Consider the following 22,310-nt stretch of genomic DNA (forward strand, 5'->3'; position numbering starts at 1 on the left):
CCTCGCTCTCCAACCCCTCGCGCTCCAACCCCTCGATCCTCGCTCTCCAACCCCTCGCTCCTCGCTCTCCAACCCCTCGCCCCTCGCTCTCCAACCCCTCGCTCCTCGCTCTCCAACCCCTATCTCCTCGCTCTCCAACCCCTCGCTCTCCAACCCCTCACTCCTCGCTCTCCAACCCCTCGCTCCTCGCTCTCCAACCCCTCGCTCTCCAACCCCTCGCTCCTCTCTCCAACCCCTCGCTCCTCACTCTCCAACCCCTCGCTCCTCACTCTCCAACCCCTCGCTCCTCACTCTCCAACCCCTCGCTCCTCGCTCTCCAACCCCTCGCTCCTCTCCAATCCTCGTCACCGTTGTTGCAGCAGCATTCTGTGCGGTCTTGCCGTCTCGTGCGGTCTCTGTGCGGTTCTTGCTACATCCTGTTCAAGTTTGCATTGACGTTCGTCGACGGACTCGTTCGCCCGTCTCATTCGTTTTCTTGCTGCATCCTGTTCAAGTCTGCGTTCTTCATCGACCGTCGCATTCATTTTGGAAATGGAAGTTTCCACGCAGCACATGAATTGTCACGATCCTCAAGCGGAAGTCTCGTAATTATCAAATGACGAATGGCAAGTAAATTACATTGTGAAAATTAAAGATTTCAAATAAACCTATTTAAAGTGTATGCGCACATAACTAATTAAAAAAAAAACGAAGAAATATCTCTCGGTAATTTCCTGAAACATATTTTACTTCCGGATAATAATGTTGAATGAAATAAGAAATAACGAAAATATATATGTCGTTTTTGTGCCGACTCTCATAAAACGTAAAAGTAATATATCTTAACGGAAAAGAAAAAGCGAATTTTTAATATATGTCGACATTTTCCCCAACTGTTATTTTAGGCGGTGTATTTTCGTGTATCATCATGGCGCGATTTTTATATATATATTTCTGCATTTTCCTGTGTGTGCGTGAATGTTCTCAATTATTTCTGACACCGAGTCTAAAACCATCGATAAAAATTAAATCAGATGGTGAATTCGAGATAAAATCGTGAGGGTGACTCTCAATGAATGGGCTTTAGTTTACAGGCGTTTGAGAAATAATTTCGTTCTATAAACGGCAACTTTCATCGGATTTTCTTCCCGTTTTTTTTCAACCGAGTCTAAAACTATGTTAGCGACTGTGAAAAATGAAATGATATATCGAATTTGATTTGAAATAAAACTGGGAGAGAGAGCAAGACACCACGGGCCTACAAAACAGGCCTCAAAGCTATGCGAGTTAATAAAATGGTGGATATTTGTTTATAATAATATGAAGCCTCTCCCAGAATGGGTGGAGCTATGGGTGGAGCTACTCTGCAAACCGAGTAAGCCACACCCCGGACAGACGCCCAACAGACAGACAGACAGACAGAATCATCTACGGCTATTATAATATAGATAAGGGGAAAAAAATATTTGTTGTGTTTGAGTGGTCTAATGAACAACATTAAAGATAGGTACTATAGACAAAAGGTTCATAAAGATGAGGGTGGGAGAAATAGAGGTGTTAATGGGCAATGAGGTTAAGAGGAAAATTAACATGTAAGTCAATGGGAAAATGAGAGTGTCCCAGAAGCAACATATATACACTACTTCCCCCTCTCTCCTCATTAACGATATGGACCTCAAACATCCGAGGCCTTCGCTCAAATCTGATTGATCTCTCCATTCAGGTTGCTTCTGACAATCCAGACTTGATCTGCTTAACATAAACTTTCCTCCTTCAAGATGTCTGATTCCTTAATATCTCTTCCTGGTTACTCCCTCCTCCGGTATGATACACCTGAGCCTCGTCCTGGTGGTGGGGTTGCTATCTTTATCAAAAACTCTCTTCCTCACTCTCCTTGCACTGCCCTCTCTCCACCCCACCCCCAGGAGTACCTCTGGCTATGGCTTCCTCTCCGCTCCCACCTTTTGTTCATATGTGTTCTGTACCGTCCTCCAAACAGTGATGACTCCATTTACATGTCGCTGTCTGACAACATGGACCAACTTGTATCAACTCATACCAACTCTCTCTTCCTCATATGTGGCGACTTCAACTGTCATCATGCCAGCTGGCTGGGTGTGGGTTCCTCTCTCACCAGCCATGGCATCTCATCAAAGGACTTCTGTGACTCATTGGGACTGACACAATCTGTCAATTTCCCGACCCGGATCTCAGTCAATGGAGTATCTTCGCTTCGAGACTTGGTTATGACAAACTTCCCTGCAAATGGTCTGCTGCTCTTCTTCTGCTCCAATCGGTTCTTCTGATCATGTGCTTGTTAAAGTGGACATCTCTCTGGCCATTTTCAGAGAGCCTCCTCAGCGACGACAAGTCTGGCATTTCACTCAGGCCGACTGGCACGGGTTGCAAGCAGCCATCAATCATCTGGACTGGTCTCCCATCTCTACTGCCTCTGACATCAATTCTTCCTGGGAATTCTTCCAAAGCAAACTGCTCTCTCTCATGCACAGATTTATCCCATCTCGTCTTCAGTTGTCTTACCCCTTACTCCCGTCCATGGTACACCGAATCTTGTGGTGAGGCAGTTGCCCTGAAACAACTTGCCTTTGCCTCTTGAAAGGCAAATCCAACTGAAGGTTATCTCAGTTCCTTCCACCAAGTTCGGAACAAGTGTGTGTCTACCCTCGGGATTGCCAGAAAGCACCATCTCTCCACACTCAAGAATGAACTCTCAAACCTGTCTCCTTCCTCCAAATCCTGGTGGTGTCTGGTCAAATCCGTTTCTGGTATTTGTTCCCCCTACAATCCCCTCCCTCACCTCAAATGGCTACACAGTTGACACCACACATGACAAAGCCGAATGCCTCAACTCTGTGTTTGCCTCAAAATCTTGTGTCCCAAACCCATCTCTCTCTGTTCCCACCTTACCCAGTCGAACCCAACTGCTCCTGGACTCTGTTTCCTTCTCTCCTGACAAGGTGGAGAAGTTTTTGTCAAAGCTCGACTCTGATTCTGCAACTGGACCAGACGCCATCAGCCCAAGGGTCCTAAAATCCTGCTCTGCGGCTCTATCTCACCCTCGCTCTGTTCTTTTCACCCTCTCTTTTCCTCAAGGTCATCTGCCAGCATCTTGGAAATCAGCAAACATTACTGCTTTACACAAAAAATGTGCAAAAACAGATCCTTGCAACTACAGACAAATCAGCCTGCTCCCAATTATCAGCAAAGTCATGGAATCCATCATTGCTTCGGATATCAAATCCTTCCTCTTCTCCAATGGCTTGATCTCCGATCATCAAGATGGATTCAGACCAGGTCATTCTACTCTGGACATGTTGCTTCTGCTGTCTCAACAATGGATTGAGGTCCTCAATGCCAAACAGGAAATCAGAGCTGTCTCCCTCGACATATCAAGTGCCTTCGATACGGTCTGGCACCCAGCTCTGCTCACCAAACTCTCCTCCTATGGTATCCAGGGAAACCTCCACGCTTGGCTTGCGCACTTCCTCTCTGGTCGAAGTCAACGTGTGGCCCTGAATGGATTTCTCTCATTGCCCTTGCCTGTTCTGGCTGGAGTTCCACAAGGTAGTGTTCTGGGCCCTGTGCTTTTTCTGGTCTTCATCAATGATCTCTTCGACTCTCTGGAAAATTCTCTCTATCTCTTTGCTGATGACTCCACTCTCTGCTGTTCCATTCCTCATCCCTCAGATCGGCAGCCTGCAGCCTCCTCACTCTCTGCAGACCTGGACAAAATCACAGACTGGTCAAACAAGTGGAACATGTCTTTCAATCCTGACAAATCTCACACTCTTTATATGTCTCTCCAAAAAGACCGACTGGAAAATCCTCCCATCTACTTTCTCAACAATCCTCTCCAAGAAGTTCTGTCGCTCAAGCTTTTGGGTCTCACTATCTGCCATGATCTTTCTTGGGAAAACCACATTGCCAAGCTGGCCTCCAAAGCCAGTCGCCGACTGGGCATCCTCCATCGTGCAAAGTGCTTCCTTGGCACACCTGAGCTTTTTTGAGCTCCTCACCACATACAAGGCTTTCATCCGCAGGTCAATGGAATACTGTTCCCCCCTCTGGGCCGGTGCTCCTGCCTCACACCTAGCTCGGCTTCACGCTGTTGAAGCCAACGCTTTCAGAATCATTGGAATCTCCTGCGATGAAGTTAACTCCGAGGGCCTTTCACTCACTCACAGCAGGCAGGTTGGTGGTCTTTCTGTCTTCTACCGACTCCTCTCGGCCTTGCTCCCCCAGCTCTCTCTGTGCTCTGTCACCCAAATATTCCTACAGGTCGCACAAGATCTGCCAGCAACCCTCTAATGGCTAAACTGCCAAAATCTAGACTCTCTACTCACCTTCACTCTTTCATTCCCCTTTTTTCCCGCCTCTGGAACAAACTCCCCCACTCCCTTCAATCCCACTCCTCCCTCCAGGTCTTTAAAACAGCTGTTCACCACCATCTCTTATCTTCCCCCATCCAAAACCTTGATCTTTTCTACCCCCGCTAATTCACCCCAGATACACTTTTTCGAAATTCCAACTTCTTTCCTGGAAGTCCTTGCAGTGTCCTTGTGTTTTATACCTCTCCCACCTCCCCCCAAGCCCTCTCCCTCCCACAGTTCTCTCGATGTCCCTGCTCTCAAATGTTGTGTTTGTGTCCTTCCCCCTCTCTCCCCATCTTGTCTACCGCTCCCCTTATTCTGTGTTTTATGTGTCGGTTTGTGTCGGTTTGACTTTTTGTGTGATTGTTAGCTCTTTCACGTGCCTCGATCTTGTATACAAAAAAAAAAGAAAAAAAAAAGTTCCATATTGCCCTTTACCCTTCAGTTCAATACCTTTTGGATAAAAGCAGATCCCAGCAAAAATTTACAACTTACCACCATGGCTAGGCTGACGCCATTTAGCTGGTCTATACCCAGATGTCCACTAAATGCGATGCTGATCATTCCCAAAGTAAACTGCAGCATGTTGAACAAAACCTATGGGAGGAAAAAATAAAACATTCTGAGAAAATAAGTCAAGCATTATAAATCGGCGACATTGCATTTTCAAAAATCCACACTAGAAATGCTATGTTTGGTGTAAAAGTGAGAAAAATGAAAATGGGGGCTTCACTTGTTGATATATACGAGTATATTGAACTTGCAGGGGCTAACCGGGGGCAAGTAGGTGGGTGGGAGGGGGATACCAGGCACTGCCTGGCTGGATGCAGACCTTTTCCGGTGGTGGTTACGGGGCGTGTTGTCCATTGAAAAGCTGTTGCGTTTTTGGCATCATAGTGGTTACTTTTTGCCTGTTGGTCGGCAGCAGCATTGCCTGACACCACATCCCAATATACACTTTATAGCGGCTTTTGGTGTCGACAAAACAGACATCGAGACCAATGTGTGGCAGCTTAAAACCTTGGCCAGCCAGATTCTCAATTACCTACACCTAAATTTGGGGCTTTGAGGTGCTCTGGTTTGGCAGAAAAATGCACAAACAAACACACAGACACTTTAAAATACTTACAAGAATATAATTAAGAGCCCTTTCACCTTTTATTGCCATTTTATTGTATTTTCTATTTTATTGTACAGTCGGCCCCGACATTCACGGGGGATATGTTCCTGGAAAATACCGCAAATGTGGGGTCATTGTTTCAATGGAAAAAGGTGGGATACGTTCCCAGAAGGACTTGATTTATTGAGGGAAAATTAAAAATCCCGTGAAAAACCGCGAATACGCTCGCAAAAACCGCGAATACAAGGAGCACAGGACCACGAATATCGAAGCAAACTGCGAGTACATCAGGAAATTGAATGGCACTCAATAGAGAGCAAACCTCCACCTGGTTGGCCATATCACTCAATGGTAAATAATCACTTTTAAAAATCTGCTCGCCGGATCCGGATCTGGATCTTCACCAAAATTGAATAGATTCTTCCATGTCACACACACAAGCAGTCCACCAAGTTTCGACCAAATCATTCCATAAAGTTTTGAGATATCCTGCTCTGTATCGTTTTTGGCCCTATCTCTCAATGGTGAAGAATCACTTTAAAAAAAAATAATTATCATATCCGAATCCATATTCAGATCTTCACTAAAATCGAATCGATTCTTCCTTGCCGCAAGCACAAACGGTATACCAAGTTTCGTCCAAATCCGTCCACAACTTTTTGAGATATCCTCCTATGTATAGATTTTGGCCCTGTCTCTCAATGGTGAAGAATCACTTAAAAAATTCTAGTAGCTGGATCCGAATCCCAATCTTCACCAAAATCTAATCATTTCGTCTTTGTCACATATGCCAACACTGACAAATTTCCTCCGAATTCGTCCACAACTTTTTGAGATATTTTGTTCACAAACAAACCGACAGACAGACAGACAGGGGTGAAAACATAACCTCCATCCATCCATCTTTGGTGGCGGAGGTAAAACATCGCAAATGTCGAATGGCATGGTGGCCCTGGTGGGGGATGGTTTACGCAATGTACAGCTTTTACCTGTGTGGAGGATGCTTTTAGAACTGTTATTTGCAAAGCTGGGTGGAAGTGGTTTTATGTGTAACACTGCGTGGAAGATACATTTAGAAGTGATGTGCGTGGCTGGTGGGAGATGTTTTTTTAAATTTTAAATTAAATTACATTTAATTATTTAATTATTATTTTTAAATATTGAAGTATTTTAAAATTAATTTTTTCTGAATAGAAATAAATTTTAATAAAGAAATTTTATTATTTTTATTTTTATTTATATAATAAAAAATTATATTTATATTTATAATTATTTATTAGGAATTATTATTAAATAATTTTAATTATTAGACTAGCCCAGATTATTAGCCCAGACTTACGAGGATTCAGAGAGACCAGGCTATTGGAAAATTGCATGCTGGACTGACTGCACGAATGGTTGCCAATGCTTTCCATGCCAACGTGAGAACCATCTACAGGTTACAGGAACGATACCAGGCCACCAACAGCACCGATGACCGCCCACGCAGTGGCAGACCGAGGGTAACAACACCACGACAGGATCGACAGATTGTGCGTCATCACATCCAAGATCGCTTTACCAGGGCCACAAACTGCAAGACAAACAGTTGGAACCCACCAGAGACACATTAGTGGTGATACAGTCCGTCGACGTTTGAAGAACGGGGATGTCCGTTGTCACAGGCCGTATCGTGGCCCCATTCTTACAGCTCGACACTGCCGTGACCGACTACAGTGGGCCACTCAGCATCAAAATTGGCGTTACCAGCAGTGGAGAACCGTTCTTTTCTCAGGCAAAAGCCGATACTGTGTTTCCACGGCAGATGGCAGAGTGAGAGTTTGGCGTCGACGTGGGGAACGCTACTCAGATGACTGTGTGATGGAAAGAGACTCGTGGGGTGGTCCAAACATCATGGTATGGGGTGCTATTGCTCTCAATCACCAAGTCGGTCCTGTGGTGTTCCAGAATATTGGTCCAGGAAGAGGCAATGGTGTCACAGCTGCTCGCTACATCGATCAAGTCCTCAGACCTCACGTTGTGCCACATTTTGGACGTCATGGAAATCATGTCTTCCAGCAGGACAACATCCGTGCCCACACTGCCAGAGTGACAAGGGACTTCCTGCAACAGAATGGCATCCAAACCATGCACTGGCCTGCGCTCAGCCCCAATTTTAACCCGATAGAGCACTTGTGGGACGAGGTTCAAAGAAGACTGAATGACGTTCAACCAAGGCCGACAACTGCAGCTCAACTCAGTCAGGCGTTTCTCAGAGTGTGGGCCCAAGTGACAAATGCCTTCATCAACCGATTAATCCACTCCATGTACAGACGATGTATGGCTGTCATCAACGCTCACGGAGGTCACACAAGATACTGATTTTGACGTCCCTTGTTCTCACCTGGTCTTGTGTTTTTTTTATTCAGAACATTTCACATTATTGTTTGAACTGTGGTGACCATACCTGTGATGTTTCATGTTGATCCTAAATCTCAATTCGTGTTGATCGTGACTTGAAAATAAAGACTCCAAAATATTGATTCTGACTGACGTTTCTTTTGCTGTTCAGTGTATATTCAACGAAAAGGTAAAATGATTATTTGACATTTGTTGATGGATTCTGATTTGGATGTAATTGCTTTTCCATTATATTTGCCCTCATTTCAAATATGTTAATGTTTATTTTTCACTTGAGCAACGCCGGGTACTCCAGCTATAAACACATATACTTTACTCGGGGTACAAATACAAATACAACTTTGTCTGGGGGGTAACATCATGGGCGTACCGGCCATACGGGCATTTGGGCAATGCCCGGTAGGCTGGGACCGCTGGGTAAAAAATGGGCCGCTGGGCTGGATTTAAAAAATGCTGGAAAAAAAATTTGTAACGGAAAACTTCTGCCTCCATCTCCGGGGATTCCCCGCTAAATATCAAAAGGTCAAAAGATCGCCCCTGACGCCTCATTATAATTACTAGCAACGGTACCTGCCTTTCGGGCGGGGCTTCAATTGGGAGGCCCAAATGAAAAGGCAAAATATCAGAAATTGAAGGCTTTATTTATTTTAAACGATTCATATAAACATCCGTTAAATCATATCACACACAAATCATCAAAATCGAAACAGTATTTGTGGAATTTCAATTTTAAAAAACCACATCACTGTTCATATCGGTAAATATTATTCCGTCGTGTTTCAAATCGTGATTCGTGATATCAACTGTACGCTTTTCTTCAGGAAAAAAAATGGAATGATTTTGTACCTCTTCTTCAGCTTAGAACTTCAGGATAGACGACATTGCTGATAAAAGTTCCTTTTCTCTCTTTGAAATTCTTGGCAAACATTTTTATATTATCACTGCTGCCAACGCGACGCCATGGCATTATTCATAACATTCATTCATTCATTTAATGATCATTAAAAATTATTCTTACGCTCATGAAACATTAAACGTTCATTAAACGATTACGAAAATAAAAACGAAAAACATTACGAAATTACGTTCACACCGTCACATCAAACACCACTGTGAACACAAACATCGTCACAATGAAAACATCATCACAAACGTTACGTTACGTAATTCAAACCGTGAAACAGAATATTGGAGAGCCCATTGCGCAAACGATTTGTTTTCTCTGGTACGTGTTACTGGGCGGGTACCGTTTCAGATAAACCGGTAAAATGCCTCCCAAACCAAACGGAAAGCCTCATTAACGAAAACGTCCAAGGAAGCTGTTGCAAGAAAGAAGGCTGGGCGAGAAGAGGAGTCGATGACTATCGGAAGCAGGAAAAAGAACGTGACACAGCTGCACACCAGTCTCGGAAGCAGTCCGAGGAATACAGATTTAGTGAACAAGGACGTGACACAGCTGCACACCAGTCTCGGAGGCAGTCCAAGAATTACAGATCTAGTGAACAAGGACGTGACACAGCTGCACACCAGTCTCGGAGGCAGTCCGAGGAATACAGATCTGGTGAACAAGGACGTGACACAGCTGCACACCAGTCTCGGAGGCAGTCCGAGGAATACAGATCTGGTGAACAAGGACGTGACACAGCTGCACACCAGTCTCGGAGGCAGTCCAAGGAATACAGATCTGGTGAACAAGGACGTAACACAGCTGCACACCAGTCTCGGAGGCAGTCCGAGGAATACAGATCTGCTGAACAAGGACGTGACACAGCTGCACACCAGTCTCAGAGGCAGTCCGAGGAATACAGATCTGGTGAACAAGGACGTGACACAGCTGCACACCAGTCTCGGAGGCAGTCCAAGGAATACAGATCTGGTGAACAAGGACGTGACACAGCTGCACACCAGTCTCGGAGGCAGTCCGAGGAATACAGATCTGGTGAACAAGGACGTCGCACAGCTGCACACCAGTCTCGGAGGCAGTCCGAGGAATACAGATCTGGTGAACAAGGACGTGACACAGCTGCAGACCAGTCTCGGAGGCAGTCCGAGGAATACAGATCTGGTGAACAAGGACGTGGCACAGCTGCACACCAGTCTCGGAGGCAGTGCGAGGAATACAGATCTGGTGAACAAGGACGTGACACAGATGCACACCAGCACAGTGATGTGGCTTTTATTGAAATTCTACAAATACTGTTTAGATTTTGATGATTTGCGTGTGATATTATTTAACGGATGTTTATACAAATCGTTTAGAATAAATAAAGCCTTCAATTTCTGATATTTGCCTTTTCATTTGGGCCTCCCAATTGAAGCCAAGCCCGAAAGGCGGGTACCATTGCTAGTAATTATAATGAGGCGTCAGGGGCAACCTTTTGATATTTATCTGGGAATCCCCGGGGATGGAGGCAGAAGTTTTACGTGACAATGTTTTTTTCAGCAGTTTTTTTATCCAGCCCAGCGGCCCATTTTTTACCCAGCGGAATGTTCGGACTGAACTGCAGTGAATTCTGTTATCACAGTTATCCGGGATAAGATACATCAGTGGATTTCTGAAGAAGTAACAGACATGTTTGCTGTGGAAATTGATACCACTCAAGACATCTCAACACAAGACCAGTGCTCTGTTGTTCTTAGATATGTTGATAGCACTGGCACTATCCAAGAAAGAATAGTGAGTGTGGTGAAATGTGAGGAACCTACTGGTGAAGCTTTTGTGCAACTTGTTTCTGAAGTCTTCTTAGGGCTGAATCTTGACCTCAAGAACTGTGTTGGAAACTCAACTGATGGTGCAGCAAACATGCAGGGGCGCTACAAAGGCTTCAGTACTCTGCTATCAAAGGAAGCTCCAATGCAGATCCATGTTTGGTGCCACGCACATGTGTTAAATCTCGTTGTGACCGAAGCTACAAGTGTTGTGGTGACTAGCGCATCACTGTTCTCACTACTGAATGACATTGCAGTATTCTTTCGGGAATCTTATCAGCGAATGAACATCTGCAGTCGACACTCCACTACTGTGAAACGAATGGGAACTATCGAAGAAACGAGATAGTGGTCAAAGGATGCCGCCTTGAAGAAGGTTTTTGGTTCATTCTACAACCAAACTGGAGCTCTTTTCATGGAAGTTATCACCACTCTTAATGCCATACTAGTTGCTGACCAGATCCAAGCAGCTGTTAAGGCCAAGGTGAAGGGATACATTGACAGTCTCCTGAAGTTTGAAACAATTCTGACTGCACAAGTAAATCTGCAAGTATTCTCCCACACTACAGCGCTCTCCAAGTATCTACAAACTGTGCAACTGGATCTGCTGACTGTGCACCAGATGGTGGATGAATTGATAGAGAATATGCAGATGTTGCAGGATGCCTTCCAAGCTTGTCATGATGCAGCTGCAATGTTTGTTCAATGGGCTAATGACCAGCTGGATGAAATGGATGTAAATCTTGTTATGGAAGAGTCCCTTCCTATAAAACGGCAAAGACGGCACAAACGCATTGATGGCGAAATGTCCATAGATGAGGCTACATCAGCTTCTGACCCAGTAAAGAAGTATCGCATTGAAGTGGACAACCGAATAGTGGACACTATTGTGAGCAGCATTGAGCAGCGGTTTGAAAGATCAGCAACATCAACATTGTATGCTGATCTCTCACTTCTTCACCCAAGGAACTTTGATCAAGTGCCATCGGGAGCTATGGAAGAGCTGCATAAACATTTGCTGAGATTTGATGATGGTGTCACTGCGGAACAACTACGAAAAGAACTGCGAAGCCCTGGAGAACAATGGTCAACACTGAAACAATCAGTAGCAGATGCTTATACAGTGCAGGAGGACAGTGAGTCTGAACAGGACAGGAAGACTCTGCCAAGTACATGTAAGTCATGTAAAGCCTGTCCTCTCTGCTGCTACAAGGTGCTCCTCAAGTTGAACCTCTTCACTGATGCCTACAAGAGCATTGGGCTTGCCTACAAGCTGCTGCTAACGCTGCCTGTGTCTCAAGTGGCATGTGAACGGTCTTTTTCTGCTTTGAAGATAATCAAAAGCCATCTGCGAAGTACAATGACACGAGAATATCTTGAGGCGTTCATGTTGATGTCTGTGGAAAAAGGGATCCTGGCCAAACTTGACACTGAGGACATCATTGATGGTGTGGCTGCCAGAAGCAGCGAACTGCGCAGGCACCCTCTCTCAGACACGACATGTGCTTGTGTTATTGAAAATAAATTTAATTTTAGTGGATTTTATTTAGTTTTTTTTTCAAGCATTTTGTCTATTTTCTCAGATAAGCAACATATTAATGAATAATGGGCCGACCTAGGTGAAGGATGCCCGGGCCGATTTTAAGACCCAGTCCGCTACTTGGTAACATTGACTCATCCGTGGGTCCGGTGGGCTGGGTGAGGGGTGTAAGTGATCTATGTAAATGTGTTCCATGTTGCACCACCTGGTGATGGTGGCAGAGGACATTACAATTTCGTTTTTTACCTGGGCAACACTGAGGTTATGAAGCACTCTTTGCACAGGAAAAAATTTCCTCCTTCCCTTCCTCCCCTCCCCCAAACGGAGGGGCCTGTCAAAGCTACCACCGCTCCCCAAAATATGTATATATAGCAAATCTTTTCCTTCCCTCTCTGCTCCCCCTTCCACTCCACCCACTCCACCCACTGCTCCCTTCCTCACCCCTCCCTCTACTGCCTCCCCCCCCCCCCTCCCAGACAATGCCGGATACTCCTCCTAGACCCAGGATATACATATAGATATATATATACCAGCAGAAGTACCCGGCATTGCTGGGCGGGGGAGGGGAGGAGGTGGAGGAGGAGGGGGAGGAGAGGGGAGGGGGCAGGCAAGGTGAGCGGGGAAAGGGGAGGGGAGGAGGAAGGGGAGGGGGAGGGATGAGGGGGGGAAGAGGAGGGGAGGGGGGAAGAGGAGGGGAAGGGAGGGGGGAGGGGAGGGTGAGGGGGAAGGGGGAAGAGGAGGGAAAGGGGGGAAGGGGAGGGGCAATGGGGGGAGGAGGGGAAGGGGGCAGAGGGCAGAAGGGGATGGGGAGGGGTGGAGGGGGGGGGAAGGGGAGGGGAAAGAGGGGGGAAGGGGAGGGGAGGGGGGAGGCAGGAGAGCAAGGAGAGCAGCTCACGTTTTTGAGTGAATGTGGCTCACATTTCTGAGTTAAGTGTGATGCCGATCAGGAATAAGAAGAATACCTGACTATCCCATCCTACCTGACTGACCTCCTCTCCAGACACACTCCCACCCGCAACCTCCGCTTTGCTGGTACCAACCTCCTGACCCCCCCCCCCCCCATCCGGACCAAATTCAGATCCTGGGGGGACAGGACCTTCTCCATCGCTGCTCCCACCCTCTGGAACTCACTACCTCACACCATCAAAGACTCCTCCTCACTCACCACATTCAAAACATCACTCAAGACCCACCTGTTCAACACTGCATTCAACATTTAACCCACAGCATTTAACCCCTGACTATCTCCTCTCCTTCTCCTTCCTTTTGCTTTGATTATTGACCTATTGATTTTTGTCTTTTTGCACTTGTTTTTTGTACTCTGTCAAAGCGCGTTTGGGCTTCTTGAAAAGCGCTATATAAAATAAATGTATTATTATTATTATTATTATTACTTCAAATACCTAAAATTACAATCAGGTGCACCAGCTCAGGTGCAAATGATGAGAACATCGTTAGAGAGGATCTTGGAGGAACCTGTCTTATTTAAACCTCAGACATTTCGTTTGGCTTGCTCTTTGTTGTTGAAGTGTGCGGCGTCACCATGCCTAGATCAAAAGAGCTCTCTGAGGCCTTCAGAAAGAAGGTTATAGATGCCTACGAGTCTGGGATGGGATTTAAAAAGATCTCAAAACAATTTGAAATCAATCATTCGACTGGCCGGAAGATCATCTACAAGTGGAGCAGATTCCAAACAACTGCCAACTTGTTCAGGCCAGGCCGCCCCAGGAAGTTCAGCTCGAGTGCAGACCGCAAGATGCTGAAAGAAGTCTCTGAGAACCCCAGAATGTCATCACGGGACCGACAGATAGCTCTTGCCACTGTTGATGTCAAAGAACACGAGTCTACCATTAGAAAGAGGCTGAACAAATTTGATCTACATGGGAGGTGTGCCAGGAGGAAACCTTTGCTGTCCAGAAAGACCATCAGGGCAAGACCAAAGTTTGCCAATGACCACCTAGGCAAAGATCAGCACTTCTGGAACAATGTGCTCTGGACAGATGAGTCAAAAGTAGAGCTATTTGGCCACAGTACCAGAAGACATGTTTGGCGAAAACCAAAGACAGCATTTGTCCACAAGAACCTGATACCAACTGTAAAGCATGGTGGAAATATTATGGTTTGGGGCAGCTTGGCTGCATCAGGGCCTGGGCAGCTCACCATCATAGAATCCACGATGAATTCTTCATTGTACAAGAGGGTGCTTGAGGATAATGTGAGGCCATCTGTCGGAGAGTTGAAGCTCAACCGAAGGTGGACCTTGAAACATGACACTGACCCTAAACATACCAGTAAATCCACCAAGGAATGGCTGAAAAGAAAGAAATGGAGGGTTCTGGAATGGCCAAGTCAAAGCCCGGATCTAAATCCCATCGAGATGTTGTGGGGGGATTTGAAACGAGCTGTGCATGCAAGAAACCCCTCAAACATCGCACAGCTGAAAGAATTCTGCATGGAGTGGGCAAAAATTTCTCCCAGTCGATGTCAGAGACTGGTAGACAGTTATAAGAAACGCCTACTTGAGGTTATTTCTGCCAAAGGGGGCAATACCACCTATTAGAGCCAAGGGTGTACTTACTTTTTCCACATGCGAAATTTGCATTTATGTTTATTTAAATTATACAATGGACTACAAAATGTAAATGTTTCATGATATTTGTTATATTATATCACCTTTATCTATCAATATTGTTGAAATGAATATCAAATAGATGTATGTTGAAACATCCCCGGAAATATCCCCAGTGTGTACCCCGGTTTAGAATAGGTACACCGTTTCCCTGCGTGTCGTAAGAGGCGACTAAAAGGGTTGGCGTCAGGAAGGGCATCCGGCCATAAAAACATTGCCTCAAAAAGAGAACCATGACAATTACAACTACTTATGGGCAGGGTACAGCCCGAAGTACCCCGTGAGGGACCCCACTCCCTCTCGTCAAAACTCAAGGTGGGGAACCCAATCGAAGCAAGGGTGGAAATCATTCCATTTATGACGACGAAATGTCTGATGCCCGACGTGGAGATCGGTTTCTGAGGTTTGGGACATGGAATGTAGGGACAATGACAGGGAGATCAGGAGAAGTGGTGGAAGTATTGGTCAGAAGAAGATTGGACATATGTTGTGTGCAGGAGATGAGATGGAAGGGAAGTGGTGTGAGAAAGGTGAAGGGTAAGCAGGGACAGAAATACAAGTTTGTGTGGCAAGGGTGCCCAGAAGGTGTGAATGGTGTTGGTGTCCTGTTTTCTGAGGAGTTTGTAGACAGTGTGGTGAGTGTGACTAGAGTCAGTGAAAGGTTGATGATGGTGAAAATGATGATTGGAAAGCTCTTGGTGAACATCATCTCGGGATATGCTCCGCAGGTAGGTCGGAGAGATGAAGAGAAGGACAAGTTCTGGAGTGCTATGGAGAAGCTGATGGAAAACGTGAAAGATGAGGAAGTTGTTGTGGTAGGAGGAGACCTAAATGGATATGTGGGAAGGAGTATGGCCGGTTTTGAGGGAGTTCATGGGGGTTATGGATATGGTGTGAGAAATGGAGAAGGTGAAAGGATTTTGGAGTTTGCTGATGGAGCTGATTTGTTGATTTTTAATACGCAGTTCCAGAAAGAGGAGAATAAGCTTGTTACATACACATCAGGTGGGTCGAAGACAACATTTGACTACCTGCTGGTGCGTAGGCGAGATAGGGGGCACCTCCGGGAAACAAAGATGATCCCGGGGGAGGAGGCTGTTTCACAGCACCACCTGGTTGTCTGCGACATAAGGGTGAAAGGTGCGAGGAGAGCTCGCTGGGTGAAGTACCAACCGAGAATGAAGGTGTGGAGGTTGAAAGAGGTGACAGTGAGGGAGGCATTAAAAGAGAGGCTGAATATGGTAGAGGATGATGTGGATGAGCTTGAAAGTGGTTGGATGTCAATGAAAGATAGTCTGTTGGGAGCCGTTGGTGAGGTATGTGGATGGACAAAAGGACCAACGAGGCACTCGGAAACATGGTGGTGGGATGATGAAGTTGGAAAAAAGATTGACGAGAAGAGGAAGAAGTTCAAGGAGTGGCAGAAGGCGAAGGGTATGGGGGCAGAAAAGGCAGAGCATGAAAGTTATAAGGCAGCCAAGAAGGCTGCAAAGAAAGAGGTGGCAAAGGAACAGGAGGCATGCAGGAAAATGTTTGGAGAACGTTTGGATTTGGAAGAGGGTCAGAGCGCGGTATTCAGGATTGCAAAGCAGATAGCGAAAGAGAGGTGTGATGTGATGGGGGTGAGTTGCTTGAAGGATGAAGTGGGACAAATGGTTGTGGACCCAGATGGAATTAAAGGAAGATAGAAGAGATATATGTAAATGGTGTTGAATGCAGAGAATGAATGGGATGGCAACACAGAGAGTAACCCAGTTTTAGGACCGGCAGAGAAGATAACCGAGAAGGAGGTTGAGGAAGCGATAAAAGCAATGAAGAGTAGAAAAGCGGGAGGGCCGAAGGAAGTTGTGGGAGATATGTTGAAGGCAGCGGGAAATTGGGGTGTGAAAAGAATGACAGAGATCTGCAATCTGGTGGTGAAAGATGGGCGCATTCCAGTGAATTGGGAACTGAGTACCCTCGTCCCTCTATACAAGGGGAAAGGTGACCCTCTGGACTGTGGCTCGTATCAAGCGATAAAGTTATTGGAGCATGGAATGAAGGTATTGGAAAGGGTGTTGGAGAGGAGGATAAGAAAGAAAGTGAAGATTGACGAAATGCAGTTTGGATTTATGCCAGGAAGAGGAACGACAGATGAGCGTTTTATTGTGAGGCAGTTACAGGAGAAGTATGTGGCGAAGGGGAAGAAGTTGTTTCTTGGGTTTGTTGATCTGGAGAAAGCATTCGATAGGGTTCCACGTGAAGTATTGACATGGGCATTGAGGAAGTTAGGAGTGGAGGAATGGTTGATCAGAGTAGTGATGGCAATGTACAAAAGAGCGCGCACAGCTCTAAGGCCAAAGGACGGGAACAGTGGTAAGTTTGAGGTGAAGGTGCGAGTTCATCAGGGGTCGGTACTAAGTCCACTACTATTTGTAGCTGTGATGGAGGTGCTGGCTCAGAACGTAAAGGAGGGTTTACCGTGGGAGTTGTTGTATGCAGATGATCTGGTGTTGATTGCGGAAAGTATGGATGGACTGAAGGAGAAGATGAACAAGTGGAAGGAATGGAGACAAAAGGTCTGAAGGTGAATATCGGAAAAACGAAGGTGATGGCAAGTGGTAAAGCACGTGGTGAGGTGGAAAGAACTGGGAAGTGGCCGTGTGCTGTGTGCAGGAAGGGTGTCGGAGTGAATTCCATTCAATGTACAATGTGCGCTGAGTGGGTTCATCAAAAATGTCGTGGCTTGAGAGGGTCATTAACCAGTGTGGCAGCTACATTCAAGTGTAAGGTGTGCACAGAGGGAGCTGCAGATGGAGGAAATGTTGAGTTGGATATTGGAGACGGCATGAAGCTGGAAGGTGTGAAAACATTTTGTTACCTAGAAGACATGCTGAATGGAGAAGATGGATCAGACTCGGCAACGGTTGCTCGAGTGAGATGTGCATGGAAGAAGTTTAGGGAACTGAGTGGCGTGCTGACGAGGAGGGGAGTGTCGTTGAAGCTGAAGGGGAAGGTGTATGCTGCATGTGTGAGAAGTGTTATGATTTATGGGAGCGAGACATGGGTAATGAACGTAGAGCAGCAACGAAGGCTGGAAAGGGTGGAAATGCGAATGGTTCGGTGGATGTGTGGAGAATCGTTGAGAGAGAGGAAGACAAATGATGAATTGTGAAAGATGATGGGAATAGAGCCGGTGATGGATGCTGTGAAGAGAAACAGGTTGAGATGGTTTGGTCATGTGTTGAGGAAGGATGAAAGTGACTGGTTGAGAACAGTTATGGAAATGAATGTAGAAGGAAGTAGAGGACGGGGAAGACCGAGAAAGGCTTGGCTCAAGATGGTCGAAGAAGAAATGCGGGCAAGGGGGTTAACAAGGGGAGATGCAGAAAATAGGGCAAAATGGAGAGATTGTCATGGGGACCGCAAGGCTAACCCCCGTTCTTGCAGGGAAAATGGCCTTAAAATGCCTGTTGTTTTTGTTTGTATGTTGAAATATGTTGAAAAAGTCAAAACTTTACATGTGGTGTACTTACTTTTTCACGTGACTGTGTATATATAACTGTGAGAAATAGTAGAAATGCCACAGTACGAGCAGGGCATCTCATTTGCATTAAATAAATAATCGGGAGATTAAATCAGACGTGGACGTAGCTTCAGGACGGTCGATCTTTAATTCTCGACAAGCTTTCGACCAACAACTGTCTTCTTCTTAGTCTACAGAAACAACAGGTGTGTATATCAGACAAGTATGTATAGTGAAATGTGTGTAGGATGGGTGATATGTGTAGAAGATGCATATAAAAAGAAGAGCCACGCTAAAGCTGACTCACCGTCCCCAAGTTCAGCGGAAGTGAAGCGCAGCTTACAGTTATCGTTCACGTTACAGTTTGTGCACGTGCATATACGATATATATATATATATATATACATGCATACATACATAAACACACAAGCATACATAAACACATGCCTGTATGCACGCCGCAAAGCACTAGATACACGACAAGTCTCAATACCACCGACTCAAGACCTAATGCACCTATTAGAACTGACACTCAAACTGAATAATTTCCAATTCAACGGACGATATTACATTCATACTCAAGGTACCGCTATAGGTACCCCTGTTGCACCATCGTACGCCAACATCTTCATGGGAACGATAGAGGCCAAGATCTATGCAGAACCTCATCACGGCATCTTGGAAAAATCCTGGTTACGTTATATTGATGACATCCAGTTCATCTGGTCAAAATCCCACCAGAGTCTCACACAATTCCAAAATGAATTAAATTTGATTCATCCGACCATCAAGTTTACATTCGACAGCTCACAGTCCGAAGTTCACTTTCTAGACACATCACTCACACTTCAAAATAACAGACTCGAAACAGAACTATACACCAAACCAACAGACACTCACTCTTACCTTCTCCCTTCTTCATCTCATTCTAAACATACAATTGCAAGCATACCATACAGTCAAGCAATCAGAGTAAGACGCATTTCCTCAACAAAAATGGCAGAAGAAACTTCTCTCTGCCAATTAGAAACACACTTAATTCCAAGAAACTATGACCCTCACTCTGTGAAAGGAGCAATAAACCGAGCAAAACGCATACCGGGAGCAGACCTTCTGACTTACAAACCCAAACCTGCAACTAAACGTGTCCCACTGGTAACCACCTACTCTCCTACCTCATCCCAATTGCCAAGTATTCTGAATAAGGCCCTTCCTCTCCTCCATCAATCAGAAACACTTGGCACCACATTTCCTCAACCTCCACGAACATCATTTCGACGTGGTCGGACACTCAGGGACCTTTTGGTAAAAGCAAAGCACCCACAGCCCCACAACAAAGAAACTAGGATCCCTGGCTTCCATAAATGCACAGCAAACAAATGTATTATTCACAAGCATTTACCAGAAGGAAACAAATTTTGTAGTTCTAGCACTGGACAAAAATTCCCCATCACCTCCTATATCAACTGCAAATCTACATGGGTCATATACCTAATCACTTGCCAAAAGTGCACCAAACAATATGTTGGAAAAACTGAGAATACACTCTACACACGATTTAATAACACCCGGTCAGAAATCAATAACTTCCACACCAGTCAGGGCAAATCTCTACCTTACACGATACACTTTAATCAACCGGATCACTCTATAAAGGACATTCAAATCTCTGGCATTGAATCAATTACAAATCGATCACACACCATGATTCTGACACGTGAGTCCTCTTGGATACATAAACTTCAGACAGAAATCCCTCATGGCATAAATTTTGATGATTAAAGAATGTTTCAACATCAACCCAATCAAATCATTAACCGTAACCCATTCATTCACTCTTTCATTCATTCTACCTTTATATGTCATTTATATAAATACAAAAATAAATATATAAATATATTATATGAATATAAATGGCATGTGTAGATATGCTTGTGTGTTTATGTATATATATATATATATATATATATATATATATATATATATATATATATATATATATATATATATAGATATATATATATATATATATATATATATATATATATATATATATATATATGTGTGTGTGTATACTGTATATGCACGTGCACAAACTGTAACGTGAACGATAACTGTAAGCTGCGCTTCACTTCCGCTGAACTTGGGGACGGTGAGTCAGCTTTAGCGTGGCTCTTCTTTTTATATGCATCTTCCACACATATCACATATCCGACACACATATCACTATGCATACTTGTCTGATATACATGCCTGTTGTTCCTGTAGACTAAGAAGAAGACCTTTGTTGGTCGAAAGCTTGTCGAGAATTAAAGATCGACCGTCCTGAAGCTACGTCCGCGTCTGATTTAATCTCCCGATTATATATATATATATATATATATATATATATATATATATATATATTGTTACGGATCGCGGTTTAGATGTTATGATGGGCCGAGCGGATGGTCCAACCGCGACCGTTACAGGATCCCCAATTGGCCCGATTCCACCCGACGTTGACCAGATCGCACCACAGATATTCAATCGGGAAACCTCTAAAGTGACCGAAAGAGAAGGAAAAAGAGAAGAAGACAGAGTACGGAGGAAGAACAGATTTATTATACACACACAAGCAAAAAGGAGCAATCAAGTTTATTTACAACACATAAGACGCAGGTGACACAGTGCAAATACTAGCTTATACAGACTTAATTAACCCAGGGACAAGACACACAGAACAAACTCACGTACACAAGAAGGGTGGAGGAAAGGAATGAATGCTGGAAGGAGGAATGGGAAGGTTCAGCTGGGGCAGATGGTTCGGGCTTGATCCCGCACGGGACGTCGGCTGGACCTCGACGGCCCCCGATGCCACCGCTATCTGGTCCCCGCAGGGTAACGGGTTGAAGCTGCCTGGTGGAGTCAACGCTGCTTGTGGAGCCAAAGCTGCTTCCCTGGCTCACCTCAGGGCGCGTCTGCCGTCTCTGGCGCAACTGCTGGTAATTAACCTTGAACCTTCTCTCTCTTGGCCCTGGTGTCTCCTCACCACCGACAACTCAATGCAACCAACGCAACCACTGACCACTCGACGCCACCACTTCTCACCACCGACTTCTTACCGCAACCAACGCAACCACTGACCCTCCACTGACGACCAACTCACGACTCACTCAAGACCAACTGACGACTCACTCTCTTGCTTCTTGCGTGCGCGCCTTTTATAGCGCCTCCAGCGATCAAGCCGCCGGCCTTCAGGACACGCCCATCGGTGTGCTCACCTCGGCCCTGGTTGGTCACGCGACCCTCTCGCTCCGCCCTTGATGACGACGGGCGGGCACGCCCCTCTTCCCCTCTATGACGAGGTGGAGACACGCCTTTCTTCTCCGACCCTGCCTCGTGGTCAATGGCGGTTATTGGAGGGGAGGTAATTGGCAATCGAGGGTTGGCAATCACGAGAGGGGATGTAATTGGAAATGGAGATTTTGGGGATGGGAATGAAAGGGGATCTGTTCTCTTTCACTGGTGCAATGGAGTGCTTCAATTAATGGGAGACACAGCCTTACCCTAAAACACAGAATAAGAGATAACTATCAAACAGGGGTATTCTATTATTTGGCTGACGTGTATGCTTGTGGACTAATTATGGGATGCCCTTTCACCTTTACACAGCTCCGGAGGTAGGGGGGGCGCAGAATAAACAATAATAATAATAATACAGCACACAATCAAAAAAATACAGTCCTCATCTCCGCAACAATATATATACATATATATATATATAAATATATAAATATATATAAATATATAAATATATATACATATATATATAATATAATATATATATATATATATATATATATATATATATATATATATATATATATATATATATATATTGTTGCGGTTTTGAATCTGTCAAGTGAGTTTAATAAAGGTTAAAGTTTGTCCCCCATAGTTAGTCACACAAACAACATGCAGCCTCGCAATAGTATAGTTATGTCTTAGTATTTATGAGCTTAGTTCCTCTCCTTTGTTAATTCTGCGTTGAGTAG

At 45.0% G+C, this 22,310-nt stretch overlaps 1 protein-coding gene across 10 annotated transcripts in view; it reads right to left on the reverse strand.

Moving 5' to 3' along the window:
* The window catches only part of LOC137439459 (multidrug and toxin extrusion protein 1-like), a 649,989-nt gene that overhangs the window by 150,039 nt on the left and 477,640 nt on the right, over nt 1-22,310 (reverse strand). For 8 of the 10 annotated variants that reach the window (XR_013621306.1, XR_013621310.1, XR_013621311.1 and 5 more), the window contains exon 2: nt 4,866-4,967. The exons of the other annotated variants lie outside the window; for them this stretch is intronic. Coding sequence is in view for 1 of the 8 variants with exons in the window: in XM_078767904.1 (XP_078624030.1) it covers nt 4,866-4,967 (102 nt within the window). In the remaining 7 variants the exon portion in view is untranslated. The remainder of the gene's footprint in view (nt 1-4,865; nt 4,968-22,310) is intronic. 10 annotated transcript variants of the gene reach the window in all.

The sequence above is a fragment of the Myxine glutinosa genome, chromosome 14 (assembly GCF_964187855.1).
Source record: "Myxine glutinosa chromosome 14, kmMyxGlut1.1, whole genome shotgun sequence".
NCBI lineage: Eukaryota > Metazoa > Chordata > Myxini > Myxiniformes > Myxinidae > Myxine > Myxine glutinosa.